The 24,852-nt window shown below is 30.4% G+C and overlaps 1 protein-coding gene across 4 annotated transcripts; it reads right to left on the bottom strand.

Moving 5' to 3' along the window:
- Window positions 1-285: 285 nt before the first annotated feature.
- On the bottom strand, window positions 286-21,762 carry LOC111630426 (cytochrome P450 3A2-like). 4 transcript variants are annotated; one of them, XM_023374515.1, is made up of 14 exons: window positions 21,633-21,762; window positions 20,871-20,967; window positions 17,298-17,350; window positions 17,129-17,225; window positions 16,930-17,061; window positions 16,613-16,847; window positions 14,958-15,100; window positions 13,918-13,990; window positions 11,675-11,741; window positions 10,953-11,061; window positions 4,867-4,955; window positions 1,765-1,905; window positions 1,530-1,689; window positions 286-353 (listed from the first exon to the last, which is right to left on the bottom strand). In XM_023374515.1, the coding sequence occupies exons 2-14, from the start codon at window positions 20,937-20,939 to the stop codon at window positions 300-302; spliced, it is 1,422 nt and encodes a 473-aa protein (XP_023230283.1). In that variant the 5' UTR covers window positions 20,940-20,967; window positions 21,633-21,762; the 3' UTR covers window positions 286-299. The 4 variants fall into 4 exon arrangements, with proteins under 4 accessions (XP_023230283.1, XP_023230284.1, XP_023230281.1 ...); XM_023374516.1 differs by lacking the exon at window positions 286-353 and having other exon boundaries at window positions 554-1,689; window positions 14,958-15,076; XM_023374513.1 differs by lacking the exon at window positions 286-353 and having other exon boundaries at window positions 556-1,689.
- Between the last annotated feature and the right edge of the window lie 3,090 nt (window positions 21,763-24,852).

The following is a 24,852-nucleotide window of genomic DNA, read 5'->3' as shown; positions in this document are numbered from 1 at the left end:
TCGGGCAGAATGGGGTATGAGATTAGTGCTCAAATGTTAGAAATATATATATATGTCTTGTTGCTTACAAAACTCTCAAACCAGCATGGAACCGCATCGTCGCTGTCAAAACCCACACAAGACATATGAGCCCATTTTTTACATGCATGAACATTAGGCTAACCCTCAATCGATTGTGAGTAAGCCTCAGTGCAGTAAACGCAAGTCGTATCACCATCTCCTTCCGAGTAATTGTCCCCTTGTTCTTTTTTTTCACTAGACTTTGTTTTTTTCCTTTACCTTTTCTTTTTATTTTTCCTTTACGGGAAATCATCCCATTGTGTCTTACACGTTGTGCCCCAAAGCACATGCTTCTAAAAATCAAGTAGAGAGAAAGTTTATGATTACTTTTTCGTTATTTCATTCTAAAAATACAAACAAACAAATCTTTAATAAACTAGACTATATAAATTTAGTTAAATTATAAAATATACCATATACTTTCATTGTTTTAATGTTGATACACTTGTACTGTACTTTCATCAAAAAATCACGACGCAAGGTTTTATTGGTCAATGACAAAGCGAATCTCGGTAACCAAGTATTCACACTGACGTGTTGTCGCAGTCTAAGTGTAAGACAGGGAGCAAACCAATTCCCTCATCTCTCTTTCATTTGTAAATCGTCTTTCCCATTCCGCCCCAGTTCTCCTATAATTATTATTATTAATTCTTAAATAATTCATCTGGTATTGTTTGTAGGTCGTCTTAACGGCAATATAGGGCACTGGGCAAAGTAATATATTGGCCCTTGCCTATACAACCGGCGGGTGAGCGGAAAATTAGTGTTACATTTTGGTCTTAGTATAAATTAGCGTGGGATCCCGGCCTAGTGTGCCTAAGTGTTAAGACGACACTGATTGTTTGTCTATCTACCAATGTTAATAACAGATAGTGTAAAGAAGCAATTTAAACTAATGTTTTTTTTAGGTAAATAACGATTAATTTAATGTTTTTGATAAAAATCCATGACCAAAACTTACAACGATTTCATGTTATCGATCACTCTTGAGACTGCTGACACAGAAGAAAAACACAAAAATGCCTATTTATCCGAAAATAATGATAATAATATCGAATTCTGATTAGAGTAAGAGAAGCCTACTGCATTTTTGTCCTATATCTGTATAATTTCTGTAAATAAATTGGGTCTGAAGTCTCAAAGTGCTTAACACGGCTTTATATGTAGGCCTATACAATATAATCTTATGTATATGAACTATCTTGATTAATTTTTTTTTGTCTCACTTGTCAGTTATCATATTGCCATGTCTTAAGCAATGAACTTTTGAAATAATTTTATTGTTGCATATCATAACTAATAGGCTAACTAGTGAACAGTTATGAACAGTTATGCATTTAATTACAAGTACTTCCAACCAAAAATTTATTGTTGTAAGTATTTGAATAAATTTAAAATATTACATTAGGTGAGACATGAATATTACTAAATTGGTCAATCAATCTATCTATTCTATAATTATTACTTACAGTTTTTTCACACGCTTCGAATTTATATTTACTTAAAAGACGTGTAAATGTTTGTCTTAGGACAAGAAGACCAAATCTCATTCCAACGCAGTTTCTAGAACCATATCCAAAACCTTGAAAGGTTATAGGGTTTATCTCTCGTTTATTCTCTGGTGAAAATCTAAAAAATATTTAATAACATATTATTAAAGTAATGAATTCATTATAAAATGTATTATAATGACAATTTAGTTACCGATCAGGATTAACACTTTCAGGATCCTTCCAATATTCAGGATCGTGATGCAGTTGATAGGCAGCCACTTGTATGACCAAATTCTTTGGTAAAATTATTGAATTCCATTTAATTTCTCCTGTCACTTTTCGATTTATTAAACTGTACATAGAATCACAAATAAAAATTAATTAAATATTATCATTTAAACGTTTTTATTTAATAAAAAAATTGTTCATAAAACTAGAGATAAAGTCCCAGAAATCCCACTTTCTGAAAATTGATTAAAAGACAAGAATGGGGATGTTCCGATACCAGAAAAGTATCGATACCAGCCATTATCAATATTGGGTATAGAAACTGCAAATCTCGGTGGCTGTAGCTGCTCAGTCTATCTCGTCGCCTTCCAGTTGTTTTTACTGTTGAGAAGATACACCTATCCCTATTTTTGCGCGGTGGATACGTTACAAAGAACGCCCTGTAAAAAATATCAGGTAAAAATGTACATTATATGCATCCTGTATGAAAATGTTTGATTGGATCCACAACTTCAATGGCACGAAAAAATAAGCAATTTACAAAATAAACACGACCTTCTTTATTCTAACATCATTTGCCATTATTTTATTTATACATAAATATAGTAAACGCAACGTAGAATAGGAAACATAAAATCGACATACAGCATTCTCTGATATACAGTAAAAAATAGTACTGTACTGTGCTTAAAAAAGAAAAACTTAACTATTGATTTCAACAATTTTAACGAAAAGTTAAATTTAAAAATATTCAAATATACTGTTTTTCCCCGTGTAAAAGATCGCGTTAAAAGAGGGATAGGTGTACTATGCTCATTACAATGAACTGGAGCCCCCGAGCAGAATTTAATATTTTCTGCTTACCCAAGAGAACTGAATTCTGAGTATCTAGATCAGAAGTCAGTGTGTCAGTCAGTACTTCAGTTTGTACTTGTATGATTTCTTACGTACACAGAAGAAGCCCCAAATCTACAGTCCTGTTATCTGGCTCTGTGGGTATTACTATACATTCAATAGGGGTACATAAAAAGTCATTGGTGAAAAGGTAAAACAGTGTCTTTACATTGAAAGTTCTTAATTGTGTTCAAATTTTACAAATATCAGTGCAAACAAGTATATAGAAGTTATCACTCATTTTAAACATCACTGAGGATCCAAGTTTATTAACAAACAAATGTACTGCATAATGGTTAACAGAATATTTATTTCTAAATAGTAATCAGAGCACTTAGCATGTATAGATTCTGGAAATAAAAATTAACGTAATACATTCAGTTTTTGATCATTAGTATTTTTCATATAAGTTTATCGTAACAGAAAATAGTATAAAATTCATTTAAGTTTCTATTCGACAGCATAATCCGGTTTCGTTGCAGATTTTACCTGTCTGTAAAAAATGTAACTATACCAGATCCGATATCCAAAGTAAAGTATCGATATCGGAACAAAAGTATCGAGTAAAAAAGTACTCGGTATTGAAGGAAAGTATTAATACTGGATCGGTATCGGAAGTATCGGGACGTCCCTAGACAAGAATAGGAAAATAATAATCACGCTTGCATGTTAGATTAAGTGACATATTAGTTTAATATGGGAATTTTTATTGGAAATGACATAGTATATTTGGATGGATATAAAGGATTAGGGCCTATATTTGTGCTATTTTATTTAATATATTAAAAGTACTGAAATATAGGCCTACATTTCTAAATAATTCGTAATAACAATAACCAACCTATAACAATTTTCGTAAGTAATAAATTACGCATTTTGCTAGAAATAATATTAACAAGATGAGTCGTAATGACAAATACAAACCATTAGAAATTTACAACATTATGAATTATATATACAATATATATATTGTATATATAATTTATATATATATATATATATATATAAAATTAAGCAACATGTCTACATTTTTTCTTTTTTTCTTATTTGCTTGTTTTTGCCTACTTTCAGATCAAGTATTTTGATATACTGTAGAAGTAAAACCGGGTGAGATACCTAGTCGTCGAGAGAAATGACTTGAGGTTGTTTATGAATATTCAATAGAACAAATCACTAGTCACTTTAGTGGTGACTAAGCTTAACGATTTTGTGTTTCATTATTTTTCGAATGTTCGTTTTGTCAATTTTTTGGTTAAAAAATAAGTTTGTGTTCATCATCGCTCTATAAATGTTTTTGCGACATTCATGTTTATACGAAATGTTCCGAAATTGTAACATGCTTACGTGATATTTCTGTTTCATGTGAAAATAAAATCGTGTTGTAGTCGAAGCCAGAGGTCCTCCTAGTAATTTTAGTCTAAAATATAGAAATAGCATATCTCCGATAGGATTTGGATGAGATGCCTAGTTAATTTAAGGAAAAGGTGCATACTTTTCTGAAATATTTTATTATAAACTTAATTAAATTTAACAATTTTAGATGCCTTCTGAATATAAAAGAAGGGAAATTGGTCCCAATAGAGGAAAAGAGCCAAAAAGAACTTAGTTCTTTCTGTGAAAGTACTGTAAATACTAATTGTCTGAATTACTATCAAGCAAGCAAAGAGTTTAACATTTCTTATCGTGCTTTTCGCAGAAGACCTAAAGACAGTAATTTAGCAAAGCAAGCTTTTGAATTAAATTCAATGTTAAGTACCCAAAAAAATGTTTATCATATAATTGTCATAAAAACGAGACAAGTAAAGCCGATTGAATTCGATGAGCAATGTTCAGAAAATGAAAGCACATGAGAATGTAATACATAACGGACAAGTGTGATTTCGTTGCTACCATTCTGTTATATTGAGTTTTCATTTAACGTTGTTCACTTTTGTTAAAAAATAACCGTGGCTGTATATGCATTATATATTTAGTTCTTCTGGAAATCACAATTAAGGGAGTTATATGTATTGAGAAAACCTATAGGCATCTCACCCGGTTCCTATAAACGTAAAGTAAAAAATGCTTTTGAACCAATATTCTCATTTACATCATTTGAACATTGTGTATAGTTAATGAAAATTTCTGATTATTTATCTGCATTAAAATTCATTAAAACAAATTTAAAACATTTTATAACATTGAAACTTACAGTCTGACTATGGTGTAATACCGCAGAGTTTCATAAATGACTTGATCGAGATAAGGAACTCCATTTAAGAATGAATTTCTTACTTCTTCCTATAATATTAATATTTTAAAACGCAATGTAAATATTACTGTAAGTTAAATAAAACTTTAAAATTATATTTTATAATTTTAATTACATTTAAGATTTAATAAGACGATATTAATAAATAACATACAAAGAATTGAGAATTATCAAATTATCTCAAAAATCTGTAAATGTTCTGGTACTTTTCATAGTTATTATACCTCCGAGTATATTGTATACTTTAATAAATGGGAACAGATCTCTTTATATAGTAGATTTATCAACCGAATTGTTAACATTTTACAATATACAGACTTTCTTGAATATTTGATTCTTTGCACCCTGCAGGCACTGATGACCTTTGTTTACTGCACGCCTGATGGCCTCGTGATCTAGTGTTTTNGGTGAGATGGGAAAGCACGTGAGTTAGAACTCGAGACTACCAATTTGACGTCAGTGTGTGAGAAGGTACCACGTGACACCTTCAACACGTTGGGAGTTGTAACACGAAAAACTCGAGACTAAGGCCCCAGGACGGGCTGGCCACGTGGAGTTTTCCGTGATTTTCTCCACGTCTGTAACGCCTCAATAGAGGCCAGTTATCCTTAAAAAGACCTCCCGGAAGGCATCTCTAGGCATATCGCCCAAGTGTTGCGTTGCCAAGTTTTCTAAACTGTTTTAATTACGAAAAATTTAAATCAATTCTCTGTAATATGACATCTATGTGGCATAATTGACTTTATTTACTATAATATTTTATTTAAGCAACTAGATACACTTACTGACTAGGGATGCTCCGATACTGTCAATACCGATACCGTATCGATACTTTGTTCGAGTATTGGATCTGGTAGCGTTACATTTTTTACAAACAAGTAAAAAATGTAATGTTTTTACCCGAAACTGGATTTTGCAGCCGAATCAAAACCGAAATGAAATTTTACACTGTAATCGGTTAAGTTAAACTTATATAAAATATATTAATGACCAAAAGTCAATAAAATGCATTACGTCAAATTTTATTTTCAGAATCTATATATCTTTACAGTTCTGATTACTATTTAGAAATAAATATTCAGTTAACCATTATGCAATACTTTTGTGTGTTAATTAATATGGATCCTCAGTGATGTTTAAAATGAGCGATAACTTGTATATACTGTACTTGTTTGCACTGATATTTGTAAAATGTGAACACAATTAAGAACTTTCAATGCAACACACTATTTACCTCTTCACCAGTAATTTCTTATTCATGCCTATCCCATATATAGTAGAACCCACAGAGCCCATTAACAGAACTGTAGATCTGTGGCTTCTTTTGTGTGCATAAGACATCATACGAGTGTAAACTGAAATACTGACTGACGCATTGACTTCTAAACCAAATAGCAGGGATTCAATACCCTGGAATAAGCAATAAAATATTAATTACTGCTCTAAGACCCACTAACCTTCACTGTAATGAGTATACTACACTCTGTTTTTACGCGGTCCATTTTACGCGATTTTAAAATAACACGGTCGACAAAAGAAAACTAATCCTGTTTTTACACGATTAATTTTTTACACGGGAAAAAAGTTTATTTAAATATTTTTAAATTTAACTTTTCGTTAAAATTGTTGAAATCAATAGTTAGTTTTTCGTTTTTTATGTATGTTTTATAATAAACAGTTGCTTTATAAAATTGGAATTTTTAAACAACAATTCTGGTATAATTTCAGAAAATGACTTATTTATTTTGTTTTTGATACATGTGTCATTTTATAAATCTGAAATTTACATTTATTTACCTAAAAATAAAATAATAATTGATATAACATGGCATATTTTATGTATTTTCGTTATATACCTTTTGATATATTAAAAATACAAATAAAAATCTGAGTTTTTATATGTTTAAGAGTGTTTAAAATAAAAAAAAGTATAAATTTACATATTTATATTTTTCGATTGTTAAAGTAAATTATATACTTTGAAATGTATTAAACTCCAAACTCTCCTATGATTGTTACTTTTATATCTGATCATACAGGAACAACTCTTAAAATTAATTCATTCTCGACCTTCAATGCAACATGTTCATTACCTTCTATTAACTCCTCCTGAAAAGAAATAATTTACATATATTCACAGTTATTACATTGTCTAATGTACAGTATATAGGATTAGAAACAACATACATAATAATATAAATTTATGGTATAATTTTCAACGCAATATTATCAATTCCAATAATGATTACAAAATTAAATAGTGCTTTCTTCTCAAATATTGATAGATAAAGTAAAAAAATATTAGTTATTTTAAAATTAATTCATCTTTAATTTGAAGCTTCTGAGTTTAAGATTCTTTTACATGAATGAGCAAGACATACCAGGCCAATAGCCGAGTGCTTCACGTTTTTAGAAGCCTTCTCTTACTACTGATTACTAACATAGGAAAATCTGTTTATTGTATTACATTCAAATTCGTCTAAATTGATGATAATAACCGACTGATAACATTATGCAACGTAAATATATAGTGACGGGCCTGGCCAACCTGCGGCCCGTCACATTAAATTGTGTGGCCCGCTAAGCGATGTTATATATATATTAAAACTTTCGTTTTTCGTTTCCAAAACAATTAAATAAATGAAAATTTTCATGTGTCATTGTTATAATGCGCAAGTGCGAGTACGAACTCTTGGTATAACAATGAAATTTTATTCATTTTGTATTTGTTTTACTTTTTTAAAAGCATGTTTGCCTAAATTGTGGCCCATTGTAACGTTACGTGTGATCAAAGTGGCCCGCGAACAATTTGGGTTGGCCAGGCTTGTATAAGACTATGAGTAGAGGAAATTCCGATTTCACTGACTCTAATATTAAAAGCATACATTGAACAATGTAAAATGTGTACTTTTGTTTTCTTACATAAAATGTAAAATTACGAAAAAATTATATTTTTCTTTCCTTTCTGACTTTTGGATAATATAAAACTTCAATTTTTNGAATCATAGACAGACGAAAAGTGTAAAAATCCATAATGAATACCATATAAATATAAAGCAGATAATTATTAATAATTTCTATAATAATACACAAATTTATAATAATTTGTGTATTATTATAGAATACACAAATTATTATAAATTTGATAATAATTTATCAAATTATCATATTTGATAAATTATTATCAAATATAATAATTTTTATCAAAAATTATTATATTTGATAATAATATCAAATATAATAATTTGATATTATTATATTTGATATAATAATATGGTATAATATATTTGATATATAATACCATATATTTGATATGGTAGTTAATGCAACAATCATTAACAAGTCTTGTGGATTGTTAATGGTTGTTGCAAAGTATAGACTGACTAGAAATTGTAGGGGTTTAAATTCGAATGGGTAGTTTGTCAGGATTAATGGTAAGCTGTTAAATGATAAACCTGTCCTTGAATTTCGAACGTTGAAATGAAACTTTTTTCAAGTATTTCAGTGGCACCAAAACTTATCATTTGGAAGGCACTATTGTAAGCTCTAATGTTCATTAAGAAATTTTTAGTGTCAGGATGAGTTCCATTTAATACTGATAGTAGAGGGAGGCAAGAACATCAAAATTTAACTTTGCCAGGAGAGCAGCACATCCCCCGTGACATTCCCCTTCAAAGCACTGCAGTACGTGCCCACATACTTTATCTATAGACCCAATATCAGCTGATGAAAGAGTGTCATAAATGAAAACACTTTGGAGCTTTTTTCAAAGAATCATACTACTCCTTGTATGCTCAGAGGCACTCTCAGAGACTCACAGAGCGGCTTGCCGTTCTCTCTTAGAACTAAGCTTAACCTGTCTCGAAAACGAATTCTCTGAATCTCTAGAAGTCTTATCTGTTTGCTTTCCTTGAAGATCGGCCAAGGTTTTGTCGTTTCCGAGTAGGCATAATCTTCGCTCACATAAATAAATAAAATTCACGCAAATATAGTTAGACCTAACGAATCACGAACACAATATGTAACAGTTCGAAAAATCCGCTATAAGTACACGTACTGCCTTCTAGCATGACGACGTCACTTTTTTAATGCTTCGAAGATTTTGCTAATTAACTAATTACTTTTTAATGTCAGTTCTTCAAATATAATAGTAAACTTCACTTCAAACAATGTTTTCAATTTGCAGCCCAATNAACGAATCACGAACACAATATGTAACAGTTCGAAAAATCCGCTATAAGTACACGTACTGCCTTCTAGCATGACGACGTCACTTTTTTAATGCTTCGAAGATTTTGCTAATTAACTAATTACTTTTTAATGTCAGTTCTTCAAATATAATAGTAAACTTCATATAATACTTTGACAGCAAGTACTAATTCATGTTTCGCCATCTAGTGAAGAAAGAGACAGACAGACAGAAATCTGTTACGGTTTATTTTAATTAATGTAGATTTTTAGATGATGTTTATCTATAAATCTTCTCTTGAACCGACAGATTCAAAATATAAAGTTTAGTTAAAGTTCGTTTGGGCGTTTTCCCGTGATCCAGCAACAAACGTTTTGTCCGCTACAGTTTTATTTATGTAGAATAACAGAATAGATTTAACGCGAGCCTGAACATAGACAATTAAAAAGCACTGAAAACTATAAAGGATGAAATCGAAATACTCAAAAGAGAAGGGGTCATATCTGGTATTCCACAAGGATCAGTTTTATAAACGGATTCTTGTGGAATACCAGAAGTAGGTTAATTTTTGCAAGATAAAATACTCGTAATTATATTAGAATCATGAATAAAAGATTTAAAAATATCACGTCTTATGGACGATATTTTACTTATACACAAACCTTAAACTAACTTACAGAAGATACTTTATTAACTCAGCAGACTATTGAAGAAGTCATTAACCCAAACTCAACCTGTAAAATAAAATGCATGAAAATATTAAATGAACCATTACGATGTATACTGGAACGAGAAGGAAATGTCATACATTGCGATTCAACATTTCAATATTCCGGCATTTTGTTCAACTAGAAAGATAGAACACGAGATAAAAAACTATGCGACAAACAGCCAAAACAACAAAATTTGGAGAATGTCTGAATGACTTCATCTGGAGGAACGAACGTACAGTACAATACGTACGTGCTTGTTCTTCCAGTGAGAGATAAAACAAAAATTTATATAACGTTATTAGACTGACAATGACTTACTAAATGAAAAATAGAGCAAAACACTAAACGAACTAAAATACTTTAAACAGCTGAAATGTATAGCCTATACTCCAAAAATTAAAATAAATAAATAAATAAAAGTATAAAATAAAGAAATAAGAAAACGATGCAACACAAAAACGACAAAGAAATGATAATGGAGCAGAATAATAAAATGGAACAGTATATATAGAAGAAACGAAGAAAAACTAAAAAAAAAAAANTTATGCCACGTGATCTAGTGTTTTACTGGCCTCGTGATCTAGTGTTTACTGCACGCCTGATGGCCTCGTGATCTAGTGGAACCGACCAGACTGAAGAATGATATAACTGACATACCCGACAATCGAGAGTCAAATCACTTTTGAAATTTTCTGAGCTGAACCAAACTGAAATTTGGATCCTCTAAGAAGAGAGGCTGTTAACCAGATGCCTTGCCATCAGTTACAGTGCAGATTTCGAGTGTTTTTAGAACTAAAAGTTCTTAATCAGCTCGACTAAAATTCATTTATGAACAATCTCACTTTATCTTGAATTACTGTACGTGGCTTATACATTTTACTGTATTCAATCTGAATTTACAATACAGTTATCATTATACAGTGATTAGTATATATTATAAAAGAAAACCATATTTTTGAATGACCTCATGTATAAAATTATAAATTCGATTAATTGTATTTATTTATTTTTTATTTTGAATAATTTTTTACTAATTCCGTCAATTAATGTAATAATATGATTTCAGAGAAGATAAATGTATTTACAGAATTGAAAAAAAAATAATATTTAAACACACTCCTCACCTCATTTTCATTTAAGGAATTCAGTTCTTTTCGAACTTTATCTTGGATTTCCGGATGCTTCACCATCATATACAATGTAAAAGTTAATGTTGAGATTGTTGTATCATAACTGAAAAGGCAAATATTACATCTTAAATAAAATTAAATAGTTTTTCCTGCTTCAATATTTAATAAATTGAGAAAATAAATAATTTTATTTTTTAAACATAATGAAATGATCGCTTTAAATAATCGGGCTATAAATATCGAACTTCGCTATGTTTGATATATTTATTTTTTTATATTATAAATATTTTTTTGAAAATTAAACAATAAGATATTACATTAAAATTCAGAACCATACGTTAATAGTTTTTTCCATAGAAAAAGCATGAAATTTTCAACGTTATCTGCTGAAGATTGTGTGCATAACCAGAGGTTGAAATCAGCTCTTTAAATTAACTGTCTCCGGAAAAATACCTTTTATAAAAATTTATTTCTTAGCATTGACTAATTTATAAATTTTTTCCACAATTATGACTTAATTTTCAGTATAATTTTTGTGTTGAATGTTTTAATTTCCAAAAAATTTTAATACGTAAAATTTCACGAATACATTAAATCAAAGTTAAAGTAAAGTTAAACTTCCTAAATAACTATAAAGAATAGAAAGTTTAACAATATACTTTCATGAATTCACCAAGGAAATTTTATACGTTTTATTAAGAAAAGATATAATTTACCTTCCGATGGCTAAATCAATCAAATTTGTAATAATTTCATCCGTCGATAAAGTTCTTTTCTGTGTATCTAATTAAAAAAAATATCATTAAAACAATATTTAAAACATCCATCAACGGCTTACGTAACTTTTCCGGTTTTTGAGTTCAGAGATGTGAAAACATCGATATTCCAGAAACCCGCAAAGTTTCTGAACAGAAAAACCTCTAAAAACTAATACACATACCTACATATTTTGTGTTGGCGTCTATTTCGTTTAATATCTCAGAATGGGCATAAAGATTAAGAAACGAAATTTGGCATGGCATCTTGTATATAAGGAGCATTGATGCTATTAAATTTTGGTGGTTAAAGGTCAAGGGAAAAGAGGGATCACGTGTCATATCTCGAGAAGAGACGGACTTGATGAAGATTTTACTTGTTATTAGCATTAACAATTTTTATAAAGCTCATCATTACCCTCAAAATTAAACTTTATGCCATTTTATAATAACTAATAATATAAAAATTTTTATAACCAAAAATCCTAACAGATAACCCTACACGCGATTCTATTTATTATGATTAGCAATAAAAAATTACTTTTTAAATTAAACCTCATAACAGGCCGGAAAGTTACATAACTCGTTGCTAGATTTTTTATTTTGGAGAAAATTTCAGTTTTTGCGTACGACAAAGAATACATAGGCCTATTTCAACCATAAAAGATTACATTTACACTATTAATCTGGGCATAAGGTTCGATTTTCTAATTTCGTATATAAATATTCTTCCTACAAAAGAAAGATTCTCCTTACAAAAGAAAGATTCTCCTAAAACAGAATTATTTTCATAGTGATGTTATGAATTTATGTTTTTTCAAAACTAATGTACTATACTCAGGATCATCTCATCTAATATCTTCTAGTTTATTTTTTCCTTAAAGATGTGATGTTTTGTCGGATAGAATACGTAAACTACTAATCGCCAAGCAATCAGAATTTAAGGCAAATGAATATTCATTTGCCTTAAATTCTGATTGTTTGACGATTATACAAATATACAAATCAATAAACTTGTAAGTACTGTACATATTTTATGCATGTTCGTAACGTGTAGTTAATTATACAAAGATCTCTCTCGTTGTTCTTGGACTTTCTATAGGAAATAAATTTAATTTTATTAAAAATAATTGACCTCAAAAACATTGACCTGAATAAAGGAAATATATCCTAGAAGTTTTTATTGCATTTACACATATCAAACAATATATCAAACAATATATGCAAAATACTAATGAATTAGTTTATTTATCAAAGACAGTGTCGTATAAGCGGATATTAATATGTTTTTATGCAAACTAATATGTTTGATCTTCATCTGTGATAGCACACTTTAGCGAAAATTTCAAAATCTATTCCAAAATACTCAGGTTTCAGTGGTACAATTTTCATATTCTGCACTCCCATTGTTCAAAAACCTATTCATTTAGATGCAAGTTCTTACACAGCTAAGTTTCCTGACCCATGGACTAGACCCGAAGATTTGTAGAAGTTAAGGCAGTGGGTACTTATTTGAAAGTTTCTAGTCCACAATCTTTTCATCACTCCTAACACTTTTTAAATTAAAACTACTAATCCCAAACTATTGCAATTTAAGGGAGTTTTTCCATGAGAAGATCCTTCTTTTTGCTTTAGAACATTTTCAATAATCTATTATATTAGGTGCTCTTAGATGTAACCATACAAATATATGAAGTAAAAACAGAGAATTTTTAAAATTAATATTATATCGCAAGAAAAAATATTTTAAAACGTATTAACGACCACGACCTTTCATTAGAGACTCTATCGACAATTCTAAGAACTGACTGAATTCTTAAACAGATAGAAATGACTGTTAGCAAGGCAATGTAAATAGGCCTCGACTACTGACGTGTACGATGTGCATATTCAGAGTTTTTTTTCGCTCTGTGAGCACTAAGAAGCCATTTTAATCACATTTATCATGTGTTCGCCAGGCTCACAATGTAGGGCCGGTGATGAGATGCGAGGCTTGACGAGGTGATGAGAAGCGAATACTAAAAGACGAGGCCCAACACCGAATATATCAATTCAGTGTTAAGCCTCGTCTTTTATACTTGTATACAATTATAATGAAAAACATAATCAAATAAAAATAAAACATAAGTTCAAATAAATAAAAAATTGTATAAGATATCAAAAATGTACTTAAATGACTAGAATAAGAGCATTGAAATAATTACCATGTTTTACATTTACTTTTGAATTATCATCACCAGCATTCATTAAAAGTTGCAGAATATCATTTCTCTGAATCTGAAATATTTTTTAAAACCAAAATTTAAATGAAAAAACAGAAGTAACTGAAAATTTGAAAATATATGGGTAAGCCAAAAAGTAATCTTAATATAATTTTAAAAATTTTACATTTAAATCTAATTGTGATATATTGCGTCTTGAAGCATGCAGATTCCGTACGTCAAGCATCACATGGACTGCAACGTTAGCAGATCTTAACAAAGATGGCGCCGCGCTTACAGATATGCTTCAAAGAGGAGCAGCGTGCAGTCATTCAGTTTTTGAGTAGTGAAGTTACTGGTCACAAATCATAAGTTCATTACTTTCAAAGACTAAGCAAACAAGCAAGGAGTGGCGACATTCCATATCACTGAAACCAGAAAATTTATCACGACTGCTTCGGCCGGTAAGGTAATGCTCATATATTTCTGGGACGATAAAGTTTCAATTCTGGAACATTATATGCCCACAGGATTATCATTGAACAGCATAACATATTGTGACTTGCTTCAGAATTGTTTGAAACTTACAAGAAGTTCCAAACGTTGTTCAGCATGGTAAACAGTTACAGCATGCACGGTCACACACATCTCTATAACAGTCCAAAAAATATTGGACTCAGTGTATGGCGTGTCTTCCACATCCACCTATTCGCCTGACCTTGCACTGAATGATTATCATATTTTTAGACTACTTAAGAAGGTTCTTGGTTGCAAAAAATTCGGTACAGAAAATCAGGTGAAAACAGGGGTGCATGAGTGGCTATAGATAGCCAAAATATTTTTCTTTGTGGAATTCAAGCAACTAATGAAGGCTGATGCATACCTATTAAACGTGGTAGGGATTATGTTGAAAAGTAACGACGTGTTTTCATTTATACGTATATTTTGCAAATAAAAAAGCAATTAAGGTTACTTTTTGACTCATTCTCGTATTTATCAATTCACAAGACAAAAATTTTTTATGTAATTTAATTTGTACATACTTGAGGATTTGATTTCCTCAGACAAAGTACACTAAATAAATTTTTATATGCTCCCATACATGAAGGTCTTCCCAAGTAATATGAAATTTTGTCCTTCGCTTCTCTAATCAAAGTAAAAACTGTTGAAAATTCCGGAAAACATACTATAATTAAACGTGATAAATTAATCAATATGACAGATATAATTAAAATTTTATATTTAATATTCAGAGTAAAACCAAAATTGTCACAGTGTTATAGGGAGATCGACTGTAAATAAAAATTAAAAAAACTTATGTTAATATCATTTACATTCATCTAATACAGTTTATTCTAGCAAAATATGGATTTTTTTCGTTTTTAACTTCTGCGGTACTGTTAATCTATTGTTTATATGTTTTAAACAGTATTATACTCTATTGAAAAAAGTACAAAGTCGTATATCTGCGCAGATAAGACGACCTTCAGATATGACCTCTGTCCTATAAGACGACCCCCAAACTATCAACGGCTTATAAATTTAGTTTAGATCAGTAATCATCATCTGGATAATAATACTGTATAGCTTATGCGGAATTATGCCCTATTCACAAACACGTCGTATGGGCTATTCTATTTTGTGGACATACCCTACTCTCTACTAGTAAATAATTACGGGTTTTCTGTTTTTTATAAAGATATTAATTTATATAAATTTAATCTATTTTTTTGCATCTGTCCTATAAGACGACGCCGGATTTTGGGGGCCTTTTTTATGATTGAACTACCGTCTTATCTGCACAGATATGCGGTATGAATAAAAAGAGGAAAACCGATGGATTTGAATCATAGACAGACGAAGAGTATAAAAAAACTATAATGAATATCATATAAATATAAAGCAGATAATTATTAATTATTTCTATAATACACAAATTTATAATAATTTTTCATTCATGAAAAAGACCGTACAGGATGTTAATACACAAACGAGCAAATATTTATTGTGACATCGTCACATTGTCCAAAACTTTCAAATTGCAGCCCAAAAAATTGTAGACCTGTAAATTTCCACTGCTGTCTGTCCATCTGTCATTCCATAATCTCGAGAACGGAGTTAGAAAGATAACATCTGAGAACAGGTGTGAAAATCCTGGGAGCAGGAGGCCCCGATTAAATATATATAAACGTCCGATACAAACCAGAAATCATGTTATTTCGATTCAAATTTTTCCCCTGAAAGGTGACCGGCACGACTCTATTTCTAGCAGGAAAGACTGGTGTATAGGAAGATGACACTACTAATTTGAGGTTGAAAGCATATATTTAAATTAAATAAATTAAAAATATGATTAACAATCAAGTATTTACTGTGATATCGTCACAACGCCGGCCTGCAATTTTTAACCATATTTTTAATTTATTTAATTTAAATATATGCTTTCAACCTCAAATTGACAAATCTGGAGATTAAAGAAGGACAGACGGACTGACATACAGATGGACAAGAGTGGGTATTTATAGGTCTACAATTTTTTAAAATTGCACTTCAAACAATGTTTTCAATTTGCAGCCCAATAAATCAAGTAAACGATGTAATAAAAATTCAAAATAGATGACATTTTTATGTTTGAAATATCTTAAGTTAATTTACAATTAACTAATTATAAAATTATTAAAGCAAAACCTTCACTTACGAGCAAGGGATATAATTGTGTCTTCAAAAGACACATTTGATAATTGTTTAACATCTTCGTGAAACTTTCTGCCTATTTCATGTCCATTATCTTCAACACCAAAGATATTTAACATTGTACTATCGAAAGCAAATTCGCTAAATAATGCTTTCATTGAAACTAATTCTTTATTTTCTATTTTCTTTTCTATTTTGCTTAAGAGACGAGTGACAGATTTGTCTAATATTGGTATAATCTAAATTGAATATTTGGAATTATTTCTATTTTAAAATTAAATTCTTTCACAGACATCTGTATTATTAAATTAATATAATTACCCCTTTCAATTTTCTGCTAGTGAAACTTGAAGACATTATATTGCGAAGTTCTTTCCAATAAATTCCATCAACTACTCCGACTGCTGATTTTCTGAATGATTTCAATGGTACTCCACCATCTTCAATAAACCACTAAACAATTTCAAAATTTTTAAGTAAATTTATTAAATATCCAATCAATTTAATAAAGTATTCGTACATCTCTGCCAGATGCATCCATGTGGTTTGAAATCATAAAGTTCTTCATAAAATCCAAATTCGATACGAGAAGAATGGGCTTTGAACCCTGAAAGTATCTATAACAATCGTAATTAATATATGCTATTTAATAACAGAAAACGTTAAAAGTAATAAATTAATATTTTTACCCAACAACATTTCCATATTTCTTAATCCATTCGAAATGACATCTTGTAGCCCCCTAAAATCATAAAAAATGCCATATTTAAATCCATATTAATACAATATTCTGTTTTGCATCGGAATACTGAAATAAAAATCGGAACTATTTTATGAAAATTTATTGAAGAAATATTTAAAAATTTTTAAATAGTATATCTGCATAGAATTGTTTGTTACAGATTTACAATAATTCTATTGAAGATGTAGAATATTTTCTACCTAAACTACCTACCTAAAAGGGGGTTATTCAATAGAATAACCCCCTGATATACAACATTTTGTGTTTTATTATGAGAGACACAAATGAACAGAGATTTGCAGCTACTAACACAGGAGCATGCAACATAGAGTTGAAAAAGCAACTACATCTGAAGTCAAATCCTGCAACTCTCAGGCAACTCTCAGGCAAGATAAAAGGAAAACCGATGGATTTGAATCATAGACAGACGAAAAGTGTAAAAATCCATAATGAATACCATATAAATATAAAGCAGATAATTATTAATAATTTCTATAATAATACACAAATTTATAATAATTTGTGTATTATTATAGAATACACAAATTATTATAAATTTGATAATAATTTATCAAATTATCATATTTGATAAATTATTATCAAATATAATAATTTTTATCAAAAATTATTATATTTGATAATAATATCAAATATAATAATTTGATATTATTATATTTGATATAATAATATGGTATAATATATTTGATATATAATACCATATATTTGATATGGTAGTTAATGCAACAATCATTAACAAGTCTTGTGGATTGTTAATGGTTGTTGCAAAGTATAGACTGACTAGAAATTGTAGGGGTTTAAATTCGAATGGGTAGTTTGTCAGGATTAATGGTAAGCTGTTAAATGATAAACCTGTCCTTGAATTTCGAACGTTGAAATGAAACTTTTTTCAAGTATTTCAGTGGCACCAAAACTTATCATTTGGAAGGCACTATTGTAAGCTCTAATGTTCATTAAGAAATTTTTAGTGTCAGGATGAGTTCCATTTAATACTGATAGTAGAGGGAGGCAAGAACATCAAAATTTAACTTTGCCAGGAGAGCAGCACATCCCCCGTGACATTCCCCTTCAAAGCACTGCAGTACGTGCCCACATACTTTATCTATAGACCCAATATCAGCTGATGAAAGAGTGTCATAAATGAAAACACTTTGGAGCTTTTTTCAAAGAATCATACTACTCCTTGTATGCTCAGAGGCACTCTCAGAGACTCACAGAGCGGCTTGCCGTTCTCTCTTAGAACTAAGCTTAACCTGTCTCGAAAACGAATTCTCTGAATCTCTAGAAGTCTTATCTGTTTGCTTTCCTTGAAGATCGGCCAAGGTTTTGTCGTTTCCGAGTAGGCATAATCTTCGCTCACATAAATAAATAAAATTCACGCAAATATAGTTAGACCTAACGAATCACGAACACAATATGTAACAGTTCGAAAAATCCGCTATAAGTACACGTACTGCCTTCTAGCATGACGACGTCACTTTTTTAATGCTTCGAAGATTTTGCTAATTAACTAATTACTTTTTAATGTCAGTTCTTCAAATATAATAGTAAACTTCATATAATACTTTGACAGCAAGTACTAATTCATGTTTCGCCATCTAGTGAAGAAAGAGACAGACAGACAGAAATCTGTTACGGTTTATTTTAATTAATGTAGATTTTTAGATGATGTTTATCTATAAATCTTCTCTTGAACCGACAGATTCAAAATATAAAGTTTAGTTAAAGTTCGTTTGGGCGTTTTCCCGTGATCCAGCAACAAACGTTTTGTCCGCTACAGTTTTATTTATGTAGAATAACAGAATAGATTTAACGCGAGCCTGAACATAGACAATTAAAAAGTACTGAAAACTATAAAGGATGAAATCGAAATACTCAAAAGAGAAGGGGTCATATCTGGTATTCCACAAGGATCAGTTTTATAAACGGATTCTTGTGGAATACCAGAAGTAGGTTAATTTTTGCAAGATAAAATACTCGTAATTATATTAGAATCATGAATAAAAGATTTAAAAATATCACGTCTTATGGACGATATTTTACTTATACACAAACCTTAAACTAACTTACAGAAGATACTTTATTAACTCAGCAGACTATTGAAGAAGTCATTAACCCAAACTCAACCTGTAAAATAAAATGCATGAAAATATTAAATGAACCATTACGATGTATACTGGAACGAGAAGGAAATGTCATACATTGCGATTCAACATTTCAATATTCCGGCATTTTGTTCAACTAGAAAGATAGAACACGAGATAAAAAACTATGCGACAAACAGCCAAAACAACAAAATTTGGAGAATGTCTGAATGACTTCATCTGGAGGAACGAACGTACAGTACAATACGTACGTGCTTGTTCTTCCAGTGAGAGATAAAACAAAAATTTATATAACGTTATTAGACTGACAATGACTTACTAAATGAAAAATAGAGCAAAACACTAAACGAACTAAAATACTTTAAACAGCTGAAATGTATAGCCTATACTCCAAAAATTAAAATAAATAAATAAATAAAAGTATAAAATAAAGAAATAAGAAAACGATGCAACACAAAAACGACAAAGAAATGATAATGGAGCAGAATAATAAAATGGAACAGTATATATAGAAGAAACGAAGAAAAACTAAAAAAAAAAAAAAAAATCAATATATAACTGACTCCCGAAAGAAAGTATGAAAATAGGTGAAACCAAAGGAAAGATATAAATAGGACTGTTTGGAATAACAGCGATCTGGTCACAACAGATAACACATCTAATTTGTAAAAGAATAAATGTTTTAAAAAATCAAAATATCCTACCTTAAAAATATTTTTAAGGAAAATATTTTTTGACTGTAAATATATTATACATTGTACATTTTAAATAAACAAATTTTTAGTTTTTCAGTTTCCAATTGAGGAAAACTGTGCTATTAATTAATAATTCCTTCTTTTCATTTATTCTTCTGAAATTGAGTACAGAATCGACCCATGACCTGATACAACGATTTTATTAAGATTTTATAATAATAATAATATGCATTTCGAGTGTCTGTGGCACTCTCTTCAGTCATTAATTCATTAATCTTTATAAAACTACACAATTATATTATTATAGCTGTTTACTATCTACATTTGGCATTTTACTAATCTTAACAAAGTTGCATACATCCCTTCTTGTAATATTTTTCATACACATCTGTTAAAATGTAATTAAGATTAGTAAAATACATAATAATTGTAAATAGTAAACGGTTATAATAGTGTAATTGTCTGAAAACGAGTGCTATAGGCACTTGAAATGCGTATTATTATTGTAAAATCTTAAATAATTGCGTCAGGTCATACATTGATTGTTTATTCTATTTCAGAAAAATAAATTAAGAAAAAATAAAATTTATCATCTTATAGAATATAATGATTTAAATATTTCTCTGTAAATTTAGTTTTTTAAATTAAAATAATCAACTGAAAATTATTTTCTCTAACCTCCATCTTGCTAAACTATATTACCTTCTTAAAAACTTCTTCCATATTTCCATAAATAAAATATGGTTTCGGTCCCGGTATACCTAATTCCATAAAATACGAAAATCGTCTCTTTCTCCATCTAAAAAGTGTAAAGGAATTTAGTAATCTAAATAAGTAATAGGATATCCTAATTTTAAAATAATGTAAAATCCCTTCTTTTATCTCACATAAAATAAAATTATAAGTAGTTTTAATAACACACGAAATATCGAAAAACGAGTTACTGTAAAAACCTGTGTAAACAGGAAACGCACGGAACCGAATATTTTTTCCAGTTTATCAGTTTCAGTTTTGAACAGGTTTCTTTTTAACAAAAAATTCGCTCCGTTTCGAAGAATTATTTTCGCTTAGGCAGGATTCGGTTTTAATCAGGTTCCGTTTTACACAGGTGTTACTGTACAGCATTAATTTTGAAAATATGAAATAATATTTATATCAAGTTTTTATTGTTTGAAAATTTGAAGCTGTTGAAAGTCTTCATCCTGTGTAATCATGGACTTGCAAGTATACAAAGATTTACAGGAAATAATACGAGCTGTTGTACAGAAGTATATGTATATTAAAATTTGAGGAAATGTAGTCACACTATTAGTCACAAATTGTAACAATCTTTCTGCTTGTTTTACGCAGATTAATTAATCTAAGAGCATTTTTGTAATATGCTTAAATAAGACGAATTTTTAATTAAATTTATAACGATAATTTATGTGTATTCTACTAGAAAAAAAATCCAAAATTGCTTACCTTTTCCGGCAACATTTAAAACTGCTAGTGACGGCCTCTGTTTTAATACTCTAGTAAAAACCAGGGCTGTAGAGTCGCGTAAAAATCTACCGACTCCAACTCCAACTCCTACCTTTCCTTATCATCCGACTCCAACTCCGATTTTTCCTTACCATCCGACTCCGACTCCGACCCCGACCAGGGGCGGACTTGTTACCGAAAGAGACCCGGAATTTCTGATGTCATCACGTGACCTCAGAATAAAAGATTCAATAAATAGAGTTCTAATAAAGATAGAACGTAGAAACTTTTTATTATAAAGCTATAAGACTCCTCTAAGTAATATATAAATATGTATTCGATAATTTTTACTTTTCCGGCTGTTATATATAACAGAAAAGTGTAGCGCTCGGTCAAAAAATAATCCCTCCCAAATTTTTACATTTTTCGACTCAGGACACCTTGAAATTTTGAGATATGCAAAGGATTCGAGGTTTTTCCTATATGTGTGGATGTTAGACTGTGTGTGGGGCATGATTTTGTCCATCCTGTTTGAAGCCTAATAATTTCTGTGGTCAGAGTGGTCAGAATCGGAGTTAGATGGTTTAACACAAGAGTTATTAAGCGTCAAAGTGGTTGAACTAAATCATGTCCTCATATACAATCTAGCGTCTTAGGCGAGGACATCTTAACGGTATTTAATTTATTATAAAATGACAAAAAAGCTTACTTTGAGGGTAAAGATGAATTTTATTTTATTATTATTATTTTTTTAATTTTGAACGTTAATAAGGAGTAAAATATTCATTAAGAGATATGACACATGATCACTTTTATGTCTTCACCCTGTCGACCTTTAATTAAGAACCAAAATTTAATAGTATTAATGCCCCTTTATATGCAAGCTACAGTGCCACATTTCGTTTCTTAACCTTTACCCAAAATAAAGAAATTAAACAAATTAGACGCCAACACACACACTCGCAAGAATTTTTCACTTTTATTGACTTTTTGAGGTGTTCGGGAGGTGTCCAAACGTGTAGATTTGCAAAAGAAACTTGGAGGGTCAAATTTGACACGATTCCAATACTTTTCCGTTTTATATACAAGTTGGGAAGTAAAAAGGAGTCGGAGTCGGTGAATTTTTTGACGACTCCGACTCCGACTTAAACACCAAAACTCCACGACTCCGACTCCACAGCCCTAGTAAAAACAGTTTTATATATTTAATTATTACAAAATGGCAAAAAGCTTAATTTTGAGGGTAGAGATGGGTTGTATAGAAAATTGTAAGTGCTAATAACGAGTAAAATCATCAAATAAATAATAAAAACAATGGGATCGGTGTAGACAAATATTAAAATTAATAAATTCCAAAAATTTTTCCGTTTAAAAAACTTTTAAGAACCACAAGTGACGTTCACTCTTTAATTCCGACTTCGATAGAGTTTAAAAAAACAGAGAAAACCAGAGAATTATTTTCACTATTTCTTACTTTATTATGTTATCCATATATATTTCGCTATTTTAGCCTCTTCAGTGGATATTACACTGTTAAGTTGCCAGTACTATTATAGTTCATCAAGCTATCCCAGCATGCATCGACATATGCTCCTGTATTTAAATTTATACAATTTGCATGTTCTTTAATACAGTAATGTTCTATGATGCGTCTTTTTACAAAATTTTTTTCTTNGCATGAGGCGGCAATTCGATTGAACAGAACTGAATCCCCGTGGCAACAACACTGCAGTATTAAAAATTGTCTTATTGATCGTAGTAATATTAAAATTTTGTATAAAGAAAAAAATTTTGTAAAAAGACGCATCATAGAACATTACTGTATTAAAGAACATGCAAATTGTATAAATTTAAATACAGGAGCATATGTCGATGCATGCTGGGATAGCTTGATGAACTATAATAGTACTGGCAACTTAACAGTGTAATATCCACTGAAGAGGCTAAAATAGCGAAATATATATGGATAACATAATAAAGTAAGAAATAGTGAAAATAATTCTCTGGTTTTCTCTGTTTTTTTAAACTCTATCGAAGTCGGAATTAAAGAGTGAACGTCACTTGTGGTTCTTAAAAGTTTTTTAAACGAGTAAAATCATCATTAAGCCGATTCTACTGGAGATATGACTCATGACCTCTCTTTATCTCCTTTAACCACGAAAGTTTGATAGCATCAATCCCCTAATACATAAATCTCCCTGCAAAATTTCAGAAATTTCCGACAAAAAGCACAAGAGTCATTAAACTTCAAAGAGGGTAAACAAAATCGTGCCCCCCACACACAAACACACACACGCGCGTGAATATTATCGTTGTGTGTGGAAGCGTTCGATTTATGTGATCCCGTAAAAAACTGGTGAAACTAGGTTGAAAAAGTAAAGCTCAGCAAAAATATCTAAGTAAAGGAAACTTTTGAAACTTGTGGCATAAGAATACTAGAAACAGATTTGATAGTAAGACTCAACACGTGTATAAAGTGCACATTACTACAGAATATTTTGAACGAAGCAATGTCGTCATGATAATAAATAAAATAATAAATAGGAAAAATAAACATCGGCATAGAAAAAGAAAAAGACTTTGAGCTCTACTTTGTGCCTTGAAATCGTTGCACGTACTATACATTAGTCTGGTTGAACGTTAGAACATCTTAAGCATTATCAGTTAAAGAAATTTGGGGTAAGGGTTTATGAGTTACTAAGGGGAAATGAAATCAGGGGAGGGGCGGGATGTCCAAGTTTTCCGGTAGTTAAGCATGTTTTCATAAATATCGTGTTTATAGAAAAAGTATTGAAATTGAATTGGTTTATTTATACGCGGCAACGCAACATGTGAACGATCTGCTAAATAGAATGCATCCCGGAAAAACTTTTATGTAGAGCTGACCTCAATTTAAGTGTTACTAACGCGAAGAAAATCCAGAAAACTCCACGTGACCAGTTCGTTGACCACGCGCAAACCCAAGACCGGTATTCGGTGGTTTAATTCACTCAGTTACTGAAGGGTACTTATTGGGCTGCAATTTGAAAACATTGTAGACCTGTGAGTTCTTCCTTAATCTCGAGAACGGACTTAGATAAATGAAAGTGGAGACCAGACACGGAAAGCATAAGAAAAAGAGAACCAGATTATCCTTATACCAACCTAAACTTAAAAAAATTCTTCGAAACGGAGCAATTTTCTATGTTAAAAAAAGAACCTGTTCAAAACGGAAAAAACG

This window comes from Centruroides sculpturatus, unplaced genomic scaffold, assembly GCF_000671375.1.
Source record: "Centruroides sculpturatus isolate CEXI.00-Female unplaced genomic scaffold, Cexi_2.0 scaffold620, whole genome shotgun sequence".
Lineage (NCBI taxonomy): Eukaryota > Metazoa > Arthropoda > Arachnida > Scorpiones > Buthidae > Centruroides > Centruroides sculpturatus.
The sequence above is the reverse complement of the archived record's forward strand: the minus strand, read 5'-3'. Positions and strand labels throughout refer to the sequence as shown.